The following is a 21205-nucleotide window of genomic DNA, read 5'->3' on the forward strand; positions in this document are numbered from 1 at the left end:
GACTGAGACCTATCGGTGGTGTTGTTCCCAGAGAGACGGACACAGCCGATTGGCTCTGACAGCGCTGACGGTGAGTGCTCCTGTTGCCTAGGATCTAGTAAAGGAACCATTAATGCAATATAATTCCTCTCCCACACAGTTCGCGATCGTGTTTAAAACTCCAAAGTACCGGGATGTGGACATTTCCAAACCCGCCTCAGTGTTTGTCCAACTTCGCAGAAAATCCGACAACGAGACAAGCGAACCAAAACCCTTCACGTACTACCCGCTGATTAAAGGTAACTCCCATGCACCCTCACCACAGCCCTCAGCAACATGCTCAGAGTACTTAGATCCACATCTTCCTAGTTGACGTGGATCTAAACATTTAACCGCTTCTGAGAAAGAAAAACTCCGACAGAAATAAAATCTCACTTCATCGTCAGTCTGGTGGCTCACTCCATTTCCTGATCCGTCGTTCATCTCTCCCCTCCCCATCCTCCAGCCCCTCCATCCCTCCTGTGCAGCCTCCTCCATCCTCTGCGCCTCTCCCCAGCTCTGCAGCCCCCTCCACTCCTGAACCCCCCCCCCACCCAAGATCCCTGCTCTCCCCAATGACCTATCACACTTTCCATCACTCCACCAATCCAGCTGTGCCAGCAGCCCCTCGCCCCCCTCCCCCTCCCCTCTCTCCCCCCATCTCCCCCCCTCTCCCCCCTTCCCCCCTCCCCCCTTCTCCCCCTCTCCCCCTCCCCAACTCTCTTCCCCATCCCCTCCTCCTCCCCCCCTGCATCCGTCCTCCTGTGACCGAGCTGAGTGGAGACACTTGCCCGCGACCAGTTGCTTGCGCTTAGTGAGTTGTTGTGGGGCCTCTGCCTCAGTGCAGTAGCCGGTTGATCTACAGCGTGTGTTTCCTGCCCCACAGATAAGGAGGAAGTGCAGAGGAAACGACTGAAGCTTTTGCCGAATTTCTCCGACCACTTTGGTGGAGCGGGGTCAGGTGGAGGAGTTTACGGAGGAGGGGGTGGAGCTGGTGGGGGTGAGTACATGAGGGAAGTGCAAGGTGATGCTCTTTCATGTGACGGACCGGGGCAGACGTACACGGGGAGCAAATCTGGTCCTTGGACAGAAACCTTTAAAGGTGGGACAGAGAGTCGGTCGTCGCCGTGTATCTTCTGTTAACCCCAGACTTATGTAGATGGGCACATTGGTCAGCATGGACAAGTTGGGCCAAAGAGCCTCCTTTGTGCTGCACTGCTCCAGAACTCCACTGTGCCCAGCGTTACTGTTAATTCATTTTAATGAATTGAAACCTTGATGCTAATGTGTGCCGAAAAAATCATAAAATTGCTCGTATGGCTTTGTTGTAAAGAGTTGGCTCATTGTTCAAGGTAACCAGCTGGTGAAAGGTGTGGTCAACCTGCCACTAGCTCACATTATCCCTCAGCATCACAAAAGGATTGCAGTGGGCGTGACCTTGGTCGGCATGGACTGGTTGGGCCGAAGGGCCTGTTTCCATGCTGTGTGACTCTCTGACACGTGTTGTCAGGTGCAGACAGGTGTGTGCTCATATCTGGACTGTAGGAAGTCTGGTCTTTTAGATGAAACCCAGGACCCATTTGCTTTCAGGATGTTAAAGGTTGTATGTAGCGGTTTGAACTAAGGTGGATATCTATCAGATTTCCTGGTCTTTAGTGTTGTTTGTGAGGTCTTGCTGTGTGTCAGTGACCACGTTTCCAAAGTACATGTGGGTCGTGAGAGGGTAAGCGCATCTGTAGTCGTGGCTCATTATTCTCTGTTTTTTTTATAGGCTCCAATTACTTCACAGGATTTCAAGGATATGCCAACTTTGGAAATTATGCCTACCCTCCAGGGACCACGAACTCCAGTCCTGGCATGAAGCATGGTAACACTGCCAGGTCACCAATAACCCAGGGATAGATTATCCAGGACTATGCAGAGTGGGGCAGGATGTGTATGGATTTGGTGGGACAGTGTTGCAGTGGGTGTGTGTGGGGTGTGATGGGACGGTGTAGTACAAGGGAGGTCCCACCTAAACTGGTCCAGCTACAGTGGGAGAGTTCTGACCAACACGGAGCCCACAGTGTAGGAGGGCCGTCACTGTCATGGAGAATGCGGAGAAGGTTTACTGGAATTATCTCGGTTCCAGGGCTGACTACAGGGAAGGTTGAGGGAGACTTGGTGGAGCTGTTCAAACTCTGGCCTGTTTCACGGGGTGATTCGGACCAGTCCTCGTGCTGGGATCAGTGAACGGCTGGGCCTCTGTGGGTCACCGTGTTGGGCAAGCGTACTCTGGCCTTCCCTGGGCCTGGGTCTCACTCTGGGTTTAGGACCTCGGGCTGACTGACACCCCAGGCCCAGTGCCTGGCCCCATGTGTCGCACACATCCCAGGCCCAGTGCCTGGCCCCATGTGTCGCACACGTCCCAGGCCCAGTGCCTGGCCCCATGTGTCGCACACGTCCCAGGCCCAGTGCCTGGCCCCATGTGTCGCACACGTCCCAGGCCCAGTGCCTGGCCCCATGTGTCGCACACGTCCCAGGCCCAGTGCCTGGCCCCATGTGTTGCACACGTCCCAGGCCCAGTGCCTGGCCCCATGTGTAGCCCAGGTCCTATGTGCAGCACACCTCCCAGGCCTTCTCACTGGTCACTGTGGTCCTGGCCGAGGAGGGTGGACCTGGGGGGAGGGGAAGAGGAGCCAGGCTGTTTTGGGGGGGGGGGGGTGGTGGAGGTGGGTTGAGGCTGTGGAGGGGAGGGGCAGGCTGGGGTTGGGTGGTACAGTGGGTGTTAGGTGGGCGTTGAGCTGATGTTGGGCGGGACACCCTGCCTGTCTCTTGGAGTTTGCAGCCGTTGAAGAGTTTCTCTTGTCTGCAGCCACAGTGGAGCCTGGACCCGACCTTGCAGAGAACTCCACATCCCCCCACCCTGCGGAGAACTCCACACACCCGCACCAACTCACCACACGGCCTGGAACCACCTCAACGGCACTGAACCAGGAGCCTCAGGACCCAAGTAGGTCCCTCTCTCTGGGTAACAAACTCATGCTCTCATTTAGAAGTTTGTTCTTGGCTTAATTTGTTCACTAAAGGAGAGAGTCTGATCAGCTCCTGTTACCATTCACTGCTGTTCCTGCCCCCCACCATCAACAACCTGGGCCCACCACTGACCAGGGCCAGTGGCTACAAGATCATCTCGATCGTCGGCATGATACCCGCCCCACACCCCCCATACCCCTGCCCAACCCCAGCCTGCAGCTCAGCAGCTGGGGATCCTGCAGTGAGTGACTCCTCTCCTGACACCCCCAGGCCTTTTAACCATCTAAATTGGTAAATTATAGAACACAGATCAGTACAGAACAGAACAGGCCCTTCAGCCCACAATGTTGTGCTGACATAGCTAATCCCTCCTACCTACAGAATGCCCATATCCTCCATTTTCCTCTCATTCATGTGCCCGTCCAAGCCCCTCTTAAAAGCCCCCAATGAATTTGCCTTCACCACCCTATCAGGCAACACATTCCAGGCATCCACCACTCTTTGAGTAAAAAACGTACCCCTCACGTCTGTTCTGAACCTACCCCCCCCCCTCACCTTAAATGCATGCCCTCTGGTATTGGATCACTCAATAATGGGAAAAAGATATTGCTTGTCCACCCTATCTATGTCCTTCATAATTTTATACACTTCCAACAGATCACCCCTCAGCCTCCACCGCTCAGAGAAAAGAGCCCAAGTTTGTCCAGCCTCTCCTGATAGCACATGCCCTCTAATCCAGGCAGTGTCCTAGTAAACCTCCTCTGCACCCTCTCTAAAGCCTCAACATCCTTCCTATAGTGAGGTGACCAGAATTGCACCCAATACTCTAAATGCGGCCGAACCAAATAATAAATTGGTTTATTATTGTCGCACGTACTCAGGTACAGTGAAAAACTTTGCTTTGCATGCTGTCCGTACAGATCTTTTCATCACGTCAGTGCATTGAGGTAGTAGAGGGGAAAACGGTAACAGTTCAGAATGAAGTGTCCCAGTCAGGAGTGTGACAGAACACCCTCCACTTCCCTGGCAGACTCCAACAACACAAGAAGCTCAACACCAATCAGGACAGTGCACTGCAGTTACCCACCCAGGATGCTCCGACAGCTCCTCCCAAACCTGTGGCCTCTGTAGCCACGGACAAGAGCAGAGTGCAGGGGAACACCACCACCTGCAGGTGGCTGTTCCAGTCATGTACTGTCCTGACTTGGTGGTATATCACTGGGAGCACCTCCCCCACACTGCAGTGGGTGAAGGAGTCTCGCCCCAGGGTAACTACGGTCAACAACACCCACACCCTGTGAATGAATGGAAAACAAACATCAAGGTAGCGCCAGTGAGCGGAGAGCTTCCCCTTCTCCTCCTGGCTCTCACTGTTGCCTAACTGTGTCTAACCTCCTCGGTCCATCTCCTCCGTGTCCGACAGCACCCCCAGCAGAGTCCGACTTTCTGTGGGAGTCGGCGGGTGATGAGCTGTGTCACCATTACAGAAAGTGACCCATCTGATGTTTGCTTCCAGACCTGTTCTTCCTGGAGAAAGCTCTGGACCTGGCAGAGAGACATGCTCGAGCCTTGCTGGACTATTCGATGTCTGGAGACGCCAGGATGTTGCTGGCTGTACAACGCCACCTCACTGCTGCCCAGGACCAGAATGGAGACGCGTAAGTTGTTTGAGGACCAGAAATGGGAGACGGGAGGGAGGAGGGGGTCTTTCTGCCCCGTGACTTTCGCCCCCACTCCCGCCCTGTGACCCTCACCTCCATCCCCACCCTATGACCCTCTCCCCCACCTCATGACCCTCGTCTGCCTATCGATATGATCCCGGCTGAACCAGCTCAGTGCCATTTTCCTGCACTGACCACATTCCTTCTGTATCTGAAGTCCGTGGTTGTACATCAGGGCGGTGAGAGTCCCCGTAAAATCTCCCTCAGGGAAAGTCTGAATGGTTTTGGGAACCCCCTTCGATGAAGCACGGTTTAGTTTAACAGGACATAACCAGTAGTTGGTAGTTCCAGTCACCGAGTTTATCACTAGACTAGTTACTCTTCAGGTTACTACCAAAGCATGAAGCAGCAATGTTCCCTGCATTAAACCGTGGGGGGTTAAGGCCCATGTTTTAATGCGCTGGACAGCATCATAAGCACTTGATTCACCAAGGCACAGACCAAGTGCTGGTAAATGGGATTAGTATAAATTGGTACTTGATGGTTAGCATGGACAGGGTGGGCCAAAGGGCCTCCGTGCTCTGATTTCTGACAAGTTGTTCTATTTTCTTTTTTCTGCTTCCTGGTTACGATTACAGCATTTAGAAGATATTTGGACAGGTACATGGAGGGAGGGATATGGTCAAACACAGGCAAGAGGGACAAGCTTAAGATGGGCATCTCGGTCGGCATGGACCTGTTGGGCCGAAGAAACTGTTTCCGGGCTGTATGACTCTGTCCTTGCCATTCCAAGAGGCTCAATAATTATTTGGAGTTTTGATTCAATCAGCATTTCATGGCTAATTTTTGTATGCTAGTTATTGCAGTATAACTCTACTGCACCACTCTAAGGTCGGGCAGCACAGGGACAGGCCCTTTGGCCCACCATGTCTGTGCTGACCATGAAGCCAATCTAACTAATCCCACCTCTCTCCACATGGTCCATTTCTCTCCATTCCCCGCTGTTCACGCACCTCTGAAACACTGCTGATGTGCCTGCTTCCACCACCTATCCTGGCAGGACGTTCCAGGCACCCAGCTCTCTCTCTCTCTCTCTCTTTAAAAAAAACACAACTTGCCTCATAAATCTTCTTTGAATGCCCCCCCCCCCCCCCCCCCCTTTAAGCTATACTCTCTAGTAGTTGACATTTCCACCCTGGGGAAGACATTCTGACTGTCTACCCTATCAATGCCTCTCATAATTTTATAAACCTCTATCCAGTCTCCCCTCAGCCTCCGACGCTCCAGAGAAAACAACCCAAGTGTGTCCAACCTCTCCTTATAGCTAAGACCCTCTAATCCAGGCAGCGTCCTGGTGAACCTCTTCTTCACCTTCTGCAAAGCCTCCACGTCCTTCCTGTAATGGGGTGACCAGAATGGCACACAATACTCCAGATGTGGCCAGTTTTATACAGCTGCAAATTTTATCCTCAATACCCCGATCAATGAAGGCAAGCATGCCGTATGCCTCCTTTACCGCCCTATCTCCTTGTGTTGCCACCTCTATGGAGCTGTGGACTTGCATCCCCAGGTCCCTCCCTACACCAGTGTTCCCAATGATCCTGCCGTTCACTGTGTACTTTCCCCTTGCATCAGTGCAACACCTCACACTTGTCCAGATTAAACTCCATTTCTCATGTCTCTGCCCACATTTCCAACTGGTCTCCATCCCGCTGAAACCTTCCTCACTGTCTACAACTCCAATTTTTGTGTCTTCCCAAACTTACTCATCATCCCACCTACATTTTCATCCAAATCGTTTATATACATCACAGCCGACAGAGGTCCCGGCACTGACCCTTGCAGTGCACCATTGGTCACAGAGCTCCAGTTAAGCCAAGCCAATTGTGAATCCAGTCTACCAAGTTCCCATTGATCCCATGTGCCTTAATCTTCTGGATCTTCCTACCTTGAGGAACTTTGTAGAGAGCTTTACTGAAGTCCATGTGTACAGCACCCACTGCCCTGCCCCCACCAATCCTCCTCATCACCTCCTCAAAAAAACTCAGTCAACTTTGTAAGACAACCTCCTATCCCTAAGAATCTTCTCCAATAATTTCCCTACCACTGACGTAAGGCTCACCGGCCTATAATTTCCTGGTTTGTCCCTGTTTCCCTTTTTAAACAGAGGAACAACATTGGTTACTCTCCAGTCCTCTGGGATCTTGCCTGTGGCTAGAGAGGACGCAAAGATCTCTGTCGAGGCCCCAACAATCTCCTCTCTCACTAACCTGGGACAGGTCCCATCAGGCCCTGGGGACATCCACCTTGCTGCTCTTCAAGAGCCCAACACCTCCTCCTCTTTGATATCAACATGCCCGAGAATATCAGCACACCCCTCCCTGATCTCGCTGTCCTCCACGTGCTTCTCCTTGGTGAATACCGATATGAAGTACTCATTTAGTACCTCACCCACTTCTGGCTCCAGGCATAAATCCCCTCCTTTGTCCTTGAGTGGTCCTACCCTCTCCCTAGTTACCCTCTTGTTTATAATGTACGCATAAAATGCCCTGGGATTCTCTTTAATCCTACTCACAAGGACATTTCATGGCCCCTTACACCCTCCTGATTTGTTTATATTCAGAGTCATACAGCATGGAAACAGGCCCTTTGGCGCCCGGTCGGTGTGCCCGCGTGGGACAGGCCCCCAGTTGGTGTGCCCATGTTGGGTGGGCCCCGCCCTTGCACGGGTTCACCGATATCTCGTAGGAACAGGAGGAAATGGAAGGGGTCTGTGGACGGTGCAGTTCCTGTGTCAGCACACACATGGGATCTGATGGTTCACGGGACAAGGCAACTGTTTGCTCAGCTTCACCGTTTTACGAGCTCTTTAACCACAATGACAGAGGCCGGAATGTGTGAGGAAACGTGAGGCCAGAGGTGGGAGAAGCAGCAGAGCAGAAAGGGCTGGTGGTAGTTACCGAGAGGCATAAATGGCTCTGTCAGAAGAGCCGTGGTGTTGAGCGGCTCACCCGATGGAATTAAGTTGTTTTCTCTCTGAACGTCAGGGCCCTACATCTTGCGATTATTCACCTCCAGCCGGTCGTGGTACAACACCTTCTCCAGGTTATCGTCAGCCTCCCCGGGCACGACATCGTCAACATGAGGAACGATCTGTATCAGGTAGACGTCACTCCCTGTCCACACTGAGAACCTCCCCTCCCTCCACACTTCCCAGTGGGCAGTCCCCACCTCCTCCACTGGTGGGTGCGATACATTGGTGAATGGGTTTATTATTGTCATCTGTACCAAGGTGCAGTGAAAAACTTGTTTGCATACTGTTCATACAGATCAATTCATTACACAGTGTGTTGAGGCCGTACAGGGTAAAAACAATACAGAATGCAGAGTAAAGTGTCACAGCTTCAGGGAAGGTGCAGTGCAGGCAGACAATAAGGTGCAAGGGCACCTTCAAGGGTTGGATATAAAGCAGTTGATGTAATGCTTTATACTGCACCAGAAGTTGTCCATCCACGTCTTCCTGTCCCTTTCCACGGAACTTGATCCCTGTTCCGAGACTGGTGCAGTGCCAGCCCACGTGACGTGCATCTTACTGCACCGGCCACTCCCACCCCATCGGAGGAGATGGTGGTGCGTTAGGGGGCAGTCCCGAGGTCTGCTCCGTGCCCGTTTCCCTCATCCACCTCCCTGTGAACACCACTGAAGGATTGATCTGGCACCACAGAGTTCCCCACCCCATCCCACCCTGGTCTGCTTGTCTGTCCCAGCTTGTCTTGTGTCATTAGTCAGTTGTGGCATTGTGCTCGACACATCTGAGTTTAACGTGCATTTATTGAATGGATCGGGGCTTTGCTGGCACACCTAGCATCTATTGTCCATCCCTCCCTGCCCTTGACGTGGTGGTGAGCCCCAGCACTTATGGTGAAGGAGCTGCCACCATTGTTGGGAGGCTTCCAGGATCCAGATCCAGTGATGATGAAGTTGGGATGGAGAGTGACTTGGAGGGGAACCTGCGGGTGGTGGTGTTCCCCTGCTGCCCTTGCCCTTAATGGGAGAGGTGGGGGGGTGTTGGGAGGTGCTGTCGGAGTAGCCTGGGCGAGTAACTGCGTGGTGTGTTGGAGATGGTGCCCACCGCAGCCTCTGTGGGCTGGTGCAGGGAGGGAGGTTGAATAAAAACAGAAAATGTTCGAACAGATGAGCTCTGGTGGGGTTTCAACCTGAAACATTAACCATTTCTCTCTCCACAGAAGCTGCCCGTTAAACCAAGTCTTTCCCGCATTTTTTGTTTAATTTCAGGTTTCTAGTTGCCTGATATTCATTAATGAATGTGTGTTTAGGGAGGTGGGGGTGAGACACCAGTCAAACCACCTGCACTGTCGTGGATGGGGTCAAGCTTCTAAAAGTTTCAGTGACCAGTGGTGTTCCGCAGGGTTCTGGGACCCCTGCTCTTTGTGATTTTTATAAATGACTTGGATGAGGATGTGGAAGGATGGGTTTGTAAGTTTGCTGATGATACAAAGGTTGGTGGTGTTGTGGATAGTGTAGAAGGTTGCTGTGGGTTACAACAGGACATTGATAGGATGCAGAGCTGGGCTGAGAAGTGGCAGATGGAGTTCAACCTGGAAGTGTGAAGTGATACACTTTGGAAGATTGAATTTGAAGGCAGAATACAAGGTTAATGGCAGGATTTTTAGCAGTGTGGAGGAAGAGAGGGATCTTGGGGTCCAGGTCCATGGATCCCTCAGGGTTGCCACACAGGTTGATAGGGTTGTTAAGAAGGTGTATGGTGTGTTGGCCTTCATTAGTCAGGGTATTGAGTTCAAGAGTTGCCAGGTGATGTTGCAGCTCTATAGAACTCTGGGTTAGACCACACTCGGAGTATTGTGTTCAGTTCTGGTCACCTCATTATAGGAAGGATGTGGAAGCTTTAGAGAGGGTGCAGAGGAGATTTACCAGGATGCTGCCTGGATTGGAGAGCACGTCTTATGAGGATAGGTTGAGTGAGCTGGGGCTGTTCTTTTGGAGAGAAGGAGGATGAGAGGTGACTTGATAGAGGTGTACAAGATGATAAGAGGCATAGATTGAGTGGACAGTCAGAGACTTTATCCCAGGGCAACAATGGTTAACATGAGGGGACATACTTTTAAGGTGATTGGAGGAAGGTGTAAGGGGGATGTCAGGGGTAAGTTTTTTACACAGAGTGTGGTGGGTGCGTGGAACGCACTGCCGGCAGAGGTTGTGTGGGCAGATACATTAGGGACATGTAAGAGACTCTTAGGTAGACACATGAATGATAGAGAAATGGAGGGCTATATGGGAGGGAAGGATTAGATAGATCTTAGAGCAGGATAAAATGTCGGCACAACATCGTGGGCCGAAGGGCCTGAACTGTGCTGTAATGTTCTGTGTTCTTGAGTGTTATTGGTGCTGCACTCACCCAGAAAGAAGGGTGTTGCATCACACTCCTGACTTGTGTATTGCAGATGATTGAAAGGCCTCCCGGTGTCAGGAAGTGAGTCACTCCCTGCAGGCTGAAGATGTCCAACCTCTGACCTGCACTTACAGTGTTCACATGACTAGTCAACAGTGACCACCAGACTGTTGATGCTGAGGTCTCAGTGGTGGGACTGCCAAGGGTAGGTGGGTGGAACTCTCTTGTTGGAGACGGTCATTGCCTGGCACTTTGTGTGCATGAACGTCCCCTGAATGTTGTCCAGTCTTGCTGCCTGCAGGCACGGGCTGTTTCATCTGCTGAGCAGCTGGAAATGGAATTAACATTGTGAATTGTCCATGAACATCCCCACTTCTTACCTCATGATGGAAGGAAGGTCACTGATGAAGCAGCTGCAGATGGTTGGGCCCAGGACACTGCAGTGATGTCCTGGGGCTGGGGTGAGGTTGGTCTGTAGCCAGAGGGAGTTCAGTACCGTTCCCAGGAATGTAATTTTACTGATGTGTCTAGTGCAGAGGTAAAGCTACCCCTGGACTGCACCATTGCCACCCTGACTGTAAGGCAGAGAGCTGCCCCAGTGGGGACCTGCTGGTGGACTGTAACCCTGCCTAATTGCTGCTTCTGTTTCCAGACCCCTTTGCATTTGGCCGTTATAACCCGACAGGCCGAGGTGGTGGAGCTGTTGCTTCAGGCCGGAGCTGATCCCAGCCTCCTGGACTGCCACAGTAACTCTGTCCTTCACCTGGCTGCGGAGCAGGGAGATGTGAAGATGTTGAATGTGCTGCTGGGAGAAAGGAACAAAGTTGTAATGGACCTCCTGCCCCTTCCGAACAATGCAGGTGTGTATGGGGACTGAGTGAGAGGTTGGGAGCGGGATAGGTGGCCTCTGACCACTGGCAGTTGGTTTACTATTGTCACAACTTGGTAAATTGGTTTATTATTGTCACAGGTACCGAGGTACAGTGAAAAACTTTGTTTTACATGCCATCCAGACAGGTCATTTCATCACATCAGTGCATTGAGGTAGTACAAGGGAAAACAATAACAGAATGCAGAATAAAGTGTTACAGTTAAAGAGAAAGTGCAGTGCAGGCAGACAGTAAGGTGCACAGGCCACAATAAGGCAGATTATGAGGTCAGGAGTTCATCTTTATCGTACAAGAGGTCCATCCAATAGTCTTATAACAGCAGGATAGAAGCTGTCCTTGGGCCTGGTGGGACGTGCTTTCAGGCTTTTGTATCTTCTGCCTGATGGGAGGGGGGAGAAGAGGCAGAGACCTGAAGCTGTGCACTGCCCCCTTTCCTGAAGTCAATGACCAGCTCTTTTGTTTTGCTGACATTGAGGGAAAGTTTGTTGTCATGACACCATGTCACCAGGCTCTCTGCCTCCTTCATCTCGTCGTTATCTGAGACACTGCCCACTATGGTGGTGTCATCTACAAACTTGTAGATGAAGTTACAGCAGAATCTGGCCACACAGCAAGGTGTGGGACTTGAGGTCTTCACCCAGAAAAGGAAGGTAATTCGGGATTCCCGACGGGATTTCTGGGAACTAGTGGGGTGCTCAGTTCACTTTCTAGAGCAGCAGGAGTTTGCTGTAATTCGAAAGCACCACCACATTGGGCTGTGTGTTTGGTGGGGTGTTGTCTGTGGAGGCAGCTGCTGTCGGGGTTGCCCAATGTACCTCAGACCACACCTGGGGCACAGTGCTGCACTATGTGACAGTTCTAGCACCAATAATTCCACTGGTCATCCTGAATTAAGGACACCAGCTCACACTTGGACACAGGGAACCTCGCCCACGTGGACAGAGGAGTGAGGAACCAGAGGAAGGGCGGCTCGTGTGGTCAGACTTGTGACCAGCAGCTACTGTGCTGAACGGTATCAGTTGAAAGAACCCTGGTGTTCAGTAGCTCATCAAGCGGCTGAGGCACCATTAAAGCATTCTTGTCATAGTGACTTACAGTAAAGAGAGGCCCTTCGGCCCAACATGTCCATGCTGTCCATTGTGCCCATTTACACCAATCCCATTTCTCAGCACTGGGTCCATGGCCCCCTCTGCCTCAGTGATTCAAGTGCTCATCCAGACACCTGTCAAATGTTGGGAGGGGTTCTGCCTCCACCACCCTCTCAGGCAGTGAGTTTGAGATGCCAGCTCCCAGCTCGAAGAAATTGCCCTCCGATCCTCTCTAAACCCCTCGCCCTAAAGCTGTGCCCTCTGGATTTCAAAGTCAAAGTCGAGTTTATTGTCACCTGCACAAGTCCATGTGTGCACTCACAGGCACATAGCATCTGACAAGCAGCATTCACAAGAAAAACAGAAATTATACACAATTTTTACAGGAAAACATAATTAGAACAAAAACAGTCCTTTTTCTTGCAAAGTCATCAGTGTTCATGGTGTTGCTATACTGTAGTGTTTAGTGCTTTACCGTGGAGAAAAGTTTCCCACTCTCTGCCCTATCTGTAGCCCTTGTAGCGGTTGCTACCGCGAAATAAAACAAGACGCTAGTCGAAGGATTGCCGAACAAGAACTGGTTTATTTTCCCGCCTTGCGCGGGCCTTTTAAGGGAGACTGTTCCCGCCCAATGCAACCGGCAATGACGTATATGCTACGTCATCAAGTCTTTCCCGCGTGCGGGTTCTCCCCGTCACTCGGGAAAGATGAGGCCCGCCGCCATCTTGGGCCTTGTTGCTCCGACGCCGTGCGACCCGACTGCCGAGCCAGTTCGCCTGCCTGGACGGTGAGTTGTTACGCAACCCCCCCCAGAACCGGCGATACAGTCCCCAAGGTCCACGGGCTGTGCCAGCCGCCGCTTAGGGGGTCGGCCTCTGCGTCGCGGCGTTGAAACCTCGACCGGTTGTTGCAGATCTAAATGGGCTGGTTTGAGGCGGTCCGTTGTGAAAACCTGTTCCCTGCCTCCAACGTCTAAAATAAAGGTGGATCCATTATTCCTGATGACTCGGAACGGTCCCTCATATGGTCATTGCAACGGCGCCCGAGGTGTGCCCCTGCGAACGAAAACAAACTTACAGTCTCGTAGTTCTTTGGGCTGGCAGGATGGGGCTTGACTGTGCCGCAAGGTGGGAATCGGGGCCAAGTTGCCGAGCTTCTCGTGCAGTCTTTGTAGGACTGCTGGGGGTTGTTCCCCTTGGTCTTTGAAGGGCAGGTATGAAATCCCCTGGGACAACCAGGGGCGCCCCGTACACAAGCTCAGCTGACGAAGCGCAGAGGTCTTCTTTGGGGGCAGTGCGTATGCCGAGCAGGACCCAAGGCAGCTCGTCAACCCAGTTAGGACCCTTCAGGCGGGCCATCAAGGCTGATTTCAGGTGGCGGTGAAAACATTCCACCAACCCGTTTGATTGAGGATGGGAGGCCATGGTGGTGTGCAGCTGCGTCCCTAGCAGGTTCGCTAATGCAGACCAGAGACTGGAGGTGAATTGGGTGCCTCTGTCTGAAGTGATGTGGGCCGGAACACCAAAGCATGAGACCCAAGTTGTGAGCAGCGCCCAGGCGCAGGAATCAGTCGTGATGTCAGTCAGGGGGGTTGCCTCTGGCCACCTCGTGAACCGGTCCACGATGGTAAGGAGGTACCGGGCTCCTCTTGAAACCGGCAGAGGGCCCACGAGGTCGACGTGTATGTGGTCAAACATCCTACGGGTAGGCTCGAACTGCTGTGGCGGGACTTCGGTGTGTCGTTGGATTTTCGATGTCTGGCAGTGCGGACAAGTCCTGGCCCACTCACTGACCTGTTTGCGCAGGCCATGCCAGACAAACTTGCTGGCAGCCAGTCGGACAGTAGATCTGATGGACGGGTGCGCCAACCCATGTACCGAGTCAAAAACGCGTCTCCGCCAGGCTGCAGGGACAATAGGGCGGGGCTGACCTGTCGCGATGTCGCAAAGTAGGGTCTGCTGACCTGGACCAACCAAGAAATCTCAGAGCTGCAGGCCCGAGACTGCAGTTCTGTAGCTGGGCAGCTCGTCGTCGGCTTGCTGTGCGTCAGCTAGGGCCGTGTAGTCGACACCCAAGGACAGGTTGTGGATGGTGGGTCTGGAAAGTGCATCAGCAACGACATTATCCTTTCTGGAGACATGTTGGATATCCGTTGTGAATTCGGAAATGTAGGATAAATGTCTTTGCTGACGAGCTGACCAGGGATCAGAGACTTTGGAGAAGGCAAAGGACAAAGGCTTATGATCGGTGAAAGCGGTGAAAGGCCTGCCTTCTAGAAAGTACCGGAAATGCCGGACCGCCAGATACAGCGCTAGAAGTTCCCGATCAAAAGCGCTGTATTTCAGTTCGGGTGGTCTGAGGTGCTTGCTGAAAAATGCCAAGGGTTGCCACCGGCCTTCGATTAGCTGTTCCAGTACCCCACCCACCGCGGTGTTGGACGCGTCCACCGTGAGGGCAGTCGGGACGTCAGTCCTAGGGTGTACAAGCATCGTGGCATCTGCCAGGGCGTCTTTGGCCTTAACAAAGGCAGCCGCAGTCTCATCAGTCCAGGTGATGTCCTTGCCCTTACCAGCCAGCAGCGAGGACAGAGGGCGCATGATATGGGCTGCTGCAGGGATGAATCGATGGTAGAAGCTGACCATCCCAAGGAATTCCTGTAGGCCTTTGACCGTGTTGGGGCGGGCAAAATGGCGGATAGCGTCTACCCTGGCAGGTAGGGGTGCTGCCCTGTCGCTGGTGATTTTGTGGCCGAGGAAATCGATAGAGTCAAGTCCGAATTGGCACTTGGACGGGTTGATCGTGAGGCCGAAATCGCGGAGACGGGAATACAGCTGGCGGAGGTGGGAAAGGTGTTCTTGGCAGTTACGGCTGGGGATCAGTATGTCATCTAAGTAAATGAACACGAAGTCCCGGTCTCGGCCTACTGCGTCCATCAGCCGCTGGAAGGTCTGCGCAGCGTTCTTAAGGCCGAACGGCATTCGAAGGAATTCAAACAGGCCGAATGGGGTGATAATTGCAGTTTTGGGGACGTCATCCGGATGGACCAGGATTTGGTGGTATCCCCGAACGAGGTCCACTTTGGAAAAGATGTGGGCCCCGTGTAAGTTTGCTACAAAGTCCTGGATGTGAGGGATGGGATAGCGGTTCGGGGTGGTGGCGTCATTCAGCCTGCGGTAGTCGCCGCAGGGCCTCCACCCTCCGGTGGCTTTGGGGACCATGTGCAGGGGGGAGGCCCAGGAGCTGTCTGACCTGCGAACAATCCCCAGCTCCTCCATGTGACGGAATTCTTCCTTTGCCAGGCGGAGCTTGTCTGGAGGTAATCGTCGTGCTCGGGCATCAAGGGGTGGCCCTGTAGTAATGACGTGGTGTCGTACCCCGTGTTTGGGCCTAGAATTTGTAAACCAAGGTGCCAAAATTCGGCTAGGAGCTTGGTGAAATTGTCGCCAGAAAGGGAAATGGAGTCCAGGCGCGGGGCTGGTAGGCTGATTTCTCCCAGGGGTAAGTGCTAGAGTGGACTAACCGCTTCCCTCGCAAGTCGACTAACAGGTTGTGGGCCCGAAGGAAATCGGCTCCTAGGAGTGGTCGGGCGACAGTGGCAAGGGTAAAGGTCCAGGTAAGATGACTGCTGCCGAATTGTAATTGAAGCGTACGGGTACTGAAAGACCGTATCGTTGTGCCGTTGGCAGCAATGAGTACAGGACCTGGTTGCCTGTTACGAGTGTCGCGGCCAGTGGGGGCAAAATACTGACCTCTGCTCCAGTATCAATGAGGAAACGCCGTCCAGATTTCTTGTCCTGAACGAATAGGAGGCTCTGTCAGCGGCCAGCCGCCGTAGCCATCAGCGGCAGCTGGCCCTGGCGTTTCCCTGAAACCTGCAGGGTGGGCGGCATCGACGGGCCTCTGCACCCCACCTCTGATGGTAGAAACACAGCTGGTCACCTGTGTCGTCGTCTGTGTTCCTGGGTGTGGCTGCTCGGTTGCTGGGACTGGACTAGGCGGGCGTTGGGCTCGTGGCCTGGTGATTTGGCCGACGGACGAACCGCTCTTGCGTTTGGCCTTCCACAGGACATCTGCCCGGGCAGCTACCTCACGGGGGTTGCTGAAGTCGGCGTCGGCTAACAGCAGGTGGATGTCATCGGGGAGCTGTTCGAGGAAGGCCTGTTCGAACATCAGGCATGGCTTGTGTCCCTCGGCCAATGCCAGCATCTCATTCATTAGGGCGGATGGGGATCTGTCCCCCAGGCCGTCCAGATGAAGCAGGCAGGCGGCGCGCTTCCGATGGGAGAGGCCGAAGGTCCGAATCAGAAGGTCTTTGAAAGCCGGATACTTATCTTCCTCCAGAGGCGACTGGATGAAGTCTCTGACCTGGGCGGCTGTCTCCTGGTCCAGAGAGCTGTCCACATGGTAGTACTTCGTGGAGTCGGAGGTGATCTGCCGAAGGTGAAATTGCGCTTCGGCCTGGTCAAACCAGATGCTGGGACGAAGTGTCCAAAAGGTGGGCAGCTTGAGGGCCACTGCGTTGGCTGCTGCGTTGTCGTCCATTGTGCGGGTCCAAAATCCATTTGGACTGTCGGGGTCACCAATGTAGTGGTTGCTACCGCAAAATAAAACAAGATGCTAGTCGAAGGATTGCCAAACAAGAAATAGTTTATTTTCCCGCCTTGTGCGGGCCTTTTAAGGGAGACCGTTCCCGCCCAATGCAACTGGCAAACGTATACGCTACGTCATCAAGTCTTTCCCGCGCGGGTTCTCCCCGTCGCTCGGGGAAGACGAAGGCCCGCCACCATCTTGGGCCTCGTCGCTCCGACGCCGCGCGACCCTTTTGCTGAGCGGGTTCGCCTGCCCAGACGGTGAGTCGCTACACCCTCATAATTCTGTACATCTCTATCCATTTCCCCCCAGCCCCCTCTGCTCCAGGGAAATCAAACCCAATATGTCTTGTAGCTGAGACACTGCATTACAGGAGTGACCTGGTGAACCTTTTCTGCACCCTCTCCAGTGCAGTCACATCCACCCATACAAGGTCAGGGGGGTCGCTGCTGGACCCATGTTGCCGTTGAAATTTACGTCTGAAGTTTCGTGCGCTGTATCAATATTCCAACTTGTTAGATGTTTCTGCACTGCTGCCTCGTCCCTTCCTTCCATTGAACTTGTTCTTCTGCCACATTAAAACTGAAGCCGCAAATTAATTGTAAGATCCCTCTCTGGAGAGAGCCTTCACTCCCGAGCCCACCATTGCCTAATGTGCGGCCGGCACTACAGGAAAACATCAACAATTATTCCAGCCTCTACAGCGGTTGCCACAGAGAAGGCAGTTACACTGTGTGACAAAGATTCGGTTTAGAGGAGGAGGCAGTGGCCTGCGTTTGGCAGACGCATCTCATCACCAGTGGCAAGGAATCACCTGAGTGAGTGGTTTCAGTTGAGCGGAGGGCAGGCAGCACAAACCCCTGCTCACGTGAACGGCAGTTCAGGGGGTTACTGGTTATCAGTTTTCCTGCAGGTTGAGTCAGTGGCTCCTTCAAATGCAGACACTTCACCAGGCGTGGTTCTGCATTGATTGGTTGGGCAGTCCCTCAGAGTCGAGGATGAACTGCTTCCACTCTCTTCCCTGCCAACCTGAGCTCACCCCATTTGCCCACGTTGGGCCCATATCCCTCTAAACCTTCCCTGCTCATGTACCTGTCCAAATGTCTTTCAAACGTTACGTTATAACTGTCCCCACCTCTCCCACTTCCTGTGGCAGCTCGTTCCACACATCCACCGCCCTCTGTGTGAAGAACTTGGTGGGCTGAGCAGCATCTTTGGAGGCAAAAGGTGTCAGTTGACATTTCAGGTCAAGACCCCGTGTCAGAACTGAGAGGGACGAGGAAAGATGGTCGGTGTGTAGCTGGGAGTACGAGGGAGGCTGGTGGGTGACGGGTGAAACCAGGTGAAGGGGGTGTGGGGGGACTCGGCAGAGACTGTTGCTGGGAGCTCTCCAAGGCCTTGAGGTGTCCGTCCATGCCTGGGAGGTGACCTGGAGGGCAGGGGTCACTGCTGCCCATAGTTCGTGAATTCTGTGCCAGATCAGGATGAGAGATTGGCCCGTGTGTAATGCCTGCATGGTAGCGTAGTGGTTAGTGTAACACTATTACAGCGCCAGCGACCCGGGTTCAATTCTGGCCGCTGCCTGTGAGGAGTTTGTACGTTCTCCCCGTGTCTGTGTAGGTTTCCTCCGGGTGCTCTGTACGGGTTAGGAAGTTGTGGGCGTGCTATGTTGGCGCTGGAAGCGTGGTGACACTTGTGGGCTGCCCCCAGAACACTCCGCAAAAGATCCATTTCACTGTGTGTTTCGATGTACATGTGACTAATAAGGAGATCTTATCTTATCTGCAGGGTTCAGTGCCATTCACCTAGCCGTGTTGGCCAACAGCCTGTCGTCCCTGAGGCAGCTGCTGGCAGCTGGAGCAGATGTGAACACTCCGGAACAGCGCTCGGGACGCACCGCGCTGCATCTTGCAGTTGAGCAGGAGAACATCTCGCTGGCCGGAAGCCTCCTCCTTGAGGTTAGTGCAGTGGAACAGAATAAAGAAGTTGCATTTGTATAGCACCTTCCAACACCTTAGTGCTCGCCAGCCAACGCAGGGAAATATTTCAGGGAACGTCATAGCCATTTTGTGCACAGTAAGCACCCACAAACAGCATCGTGATACGACCAGATAACCGGGTTTGGTTACACTGGTTGAGGGATAATTACTAACCCGACACGGGGCAAGTCGCTGCTCCTGTTTGACACGTTACCAGTGGGTGGACAAATCTAACACTGAGAGCAGTGCGGGCAGTGCTGCTTGTTCTGTGGTTAACAGGGGCCACCAACAGCCCTGGAACTGTGCAGGAAAACATGGCTCTCGGGTCCCCATTGCCCCCTGAAGCCTTGCCCGAGGACCCATCGTGGTGTCTGCCACATCAGCCCTCTGCTGCTCCGTGGGACAAACCAACAATGGCTTCATCTTCGCTCTGCTGCTTTGTCTTCATGGCACTGTGGGGGTGTGGGGTCACTGAGGGGTCGGTAACGAGGGTGTGGGGTCACTGAGGGGTCGGTAACCGAGGGTGTGGGGTCGCTGAGGGGTCGGTAACCGAGAGTGTGGGGTCACTGAGGGGTCGGTAACCGAGGGTCTGGGGTCACTGAGGGGTCGGTAACCGAGGGTGTGGGGTCACTGAGGGGTCGGTAACCGAGGGTGTGGGGTCGCTGAGGGGTCGGTAACCGAGGGTGTGGGGTCGCTGAGGGGTCGGTAACCGAGAGTGTGGGGTCACTGTGAGGGGTCGGTAACCGAGGGTGTGGGGTGACTGAGGGGTCGGTAACCAATGGTGTGGGGTCGCTGAGGGGTCAGTAACCGAGGGTCTGGGGTCACTGAGGGGTCGGTAACGAGGGTGTGGGGTCACTGAGGGGTCGGTAACCGAGGGTGTGGGGTCGCTGAGGGGTCGGTAACCGAGAGTGTGGGGTCGCTGAGGGGTCGGTAACCGAGGGTGTGGGGTCGCTGAGGGGTCGGTAACCGAGGGTGTGGGGTCGCTGAGGGGTCGGTAACCGAGAGTGTGGGGTCACTGTGAGGGGTCGGTAACCGAGGGTGTGGGGTCACTGAGGGGTCGGTAACTGAGGGTGTGGGGTCACTGAGGGGTCGGTAACTGAGGGTGTGGGGTCGCTGTGAGGGGTCAGTAACCGAGGGTCTGGGGTCACTGAGGGGTTGGTAACGAGGGTGTGGGGTCACTGAGGGGTCTGGGGTCATGGAAAAGGATGAGGGGGGATCTCATTGAAACTTGCCGAATATTGAAAGGCCTGGATAGAGTGGACGTGAGAGGATGTTTCCAGTGGTGGGAGAGTCCAGGACCAGAGGGCACAGCCTCAGAATAGAAGGACGTCACTTGCGAAGAGAGATGAGGAGGAATTTCTTCAGCCAGAGGGAGGTGAATCTGTGGAATTCATGGCCACAGACGGCTGTGGAGGCCGAGTCATTGGATATATTTAAAGCGGAGGTTGAAAGGTCCTTGATTAGTGAGGGCATCAAAGGTTATGCGGCCGTGATCGAACGGCGGAGCAGACTCGATGGGCCGAATGGCCTAATTCTGCTCCCACGTCTTGTGGTCACAGGTCTCCAATCTGAGAAACACCCCTCCACCACCCCCCTCTGTCTCCCTCCACCACCCCCCTCTGTCTCCCTCCACCACCCCCCTCTGTCTCCCTCCACCACCCTCCTCTGCATCCAATTGGCCGGCTCACCCTGGATCCCAGGGGGTCTCACCTTCTGGACCAGTCTCCGACGGGGACCCTGCCAAAGGCCGTGCTGGAATCTGCAGACGACATTTACCGCCTGCCCTCGTCGATCCTCTCGGTCGTGTCTTCAGGAAACCTCCGTCAAATTCGTGAGACACCATTTCCCACAGGCGGAGCCATGCTGACGGTCCCTCATCATTCCTCACCTTCCCAACCTTGCTGCAGCTTCCTGCCCACAGCTGCTGCCTCTGGTGAAGCCCGTCTGCTGCCAGCCCGGCCCGTGTTTTTGCAGCTACACTGCTGGTGCTCCAGAACGAACTGCATTTCTATAGCCCCTTCCACAATTTCAAGATTCCCAAAACACTTCACAGCCATAGGTACAGCCCTGGTGTAGGAAACACAGTGACCGGTTTGTGCACAGCAAGCTCCCACAGCCAGTGCGCTGGGCGTGACTGGGTTGTTGGTCTCCGTGAAGTTGCAGTGCTGACATCACGTGTGTGCTTTGGTTCTCAGGCAAGTACAGAAGTCGATGCAGTCACGTTTGATGGATCAACTGCACTTCACATCGCTGCAGGGAGAGGCTCAACCAAACTCTGTGCCTTACTGATGGCAGCAGGTAAGTAGCCAAGGGCTTGTGGTCACTGTGAGGGGTCAGTAACCTAGGGTCTGGCGTCACTGAGGGGTCGATAACCGAGGGTCTGGCGTCACTGAGGGGTCGATAACCGAGGGTCTGGGGTCACTGTGAGGGGTCGGTAACCGAGGGTCTGGCGTCACTGAGGGGTCGATAACCGAGGGTCTGGGGTCACTGTGAGGGGTCGGTAACCGAGGGTCTGGCGTCACTGAGGGGTCGG

General features: G+C 53.9%; 1 protein-coding gene across 1 annotated transcript in view; it reads left to right on the top strand.

Moving 5' to 3' along the window:
- Window positions 1-21205, top strand: part of LOC127586907 (nuclear factor NF-kappa-B p105 subunit-like) — a 90868-nt gene that overhangs the window by 58086 nt on the left and 11577 nt on the right. The window contains exons 11-19 of the mRNA XM_052044938.1: window positions 140-278; window positions 905-1018; window positions 1790-1885; window positions 2873-3010; window positions 4550-4691; window positions 7742-7856; window positions 10778-10985; window positions 18482-18651; window positions 20868-20970. Of these exons, the coding sequence (XP_051900898.1) occupies window positions 140-278; window positions 905-1018; window positions 1790-1885; window positions 2873-3010; window positions 4550-4691; window positions 7742-7856; window positions 10778-10985; window positions 18482-18651; window positions 20868-20970 (1225 nt within the window). The remainder of the gene's footprint in view (window positions 1-139; window positions 279-904; window positions 1019-1789; window positions 1886-2872; window positions 3011-4549; window positions 4692-7741; window positions 7857-10777; window positions 10986-18481; window positions 18652-20867; window positions 20971-21205) is intronic.

This window comes from Pristis pectinata, chromosome 2 (assembly GCF_009764475.1).
Source record: "Pristis pectinata isolate sPriPec2 chromosome 2, sPriPec2.1.pri, whole genome shotgun sequence".
Lineage (NCBI taxonomy): Eukaryota > Metazoa > Chordata > Chondrichthyes > Rhinopristiformes > Pristidae > Pristis > Pristis pectinata.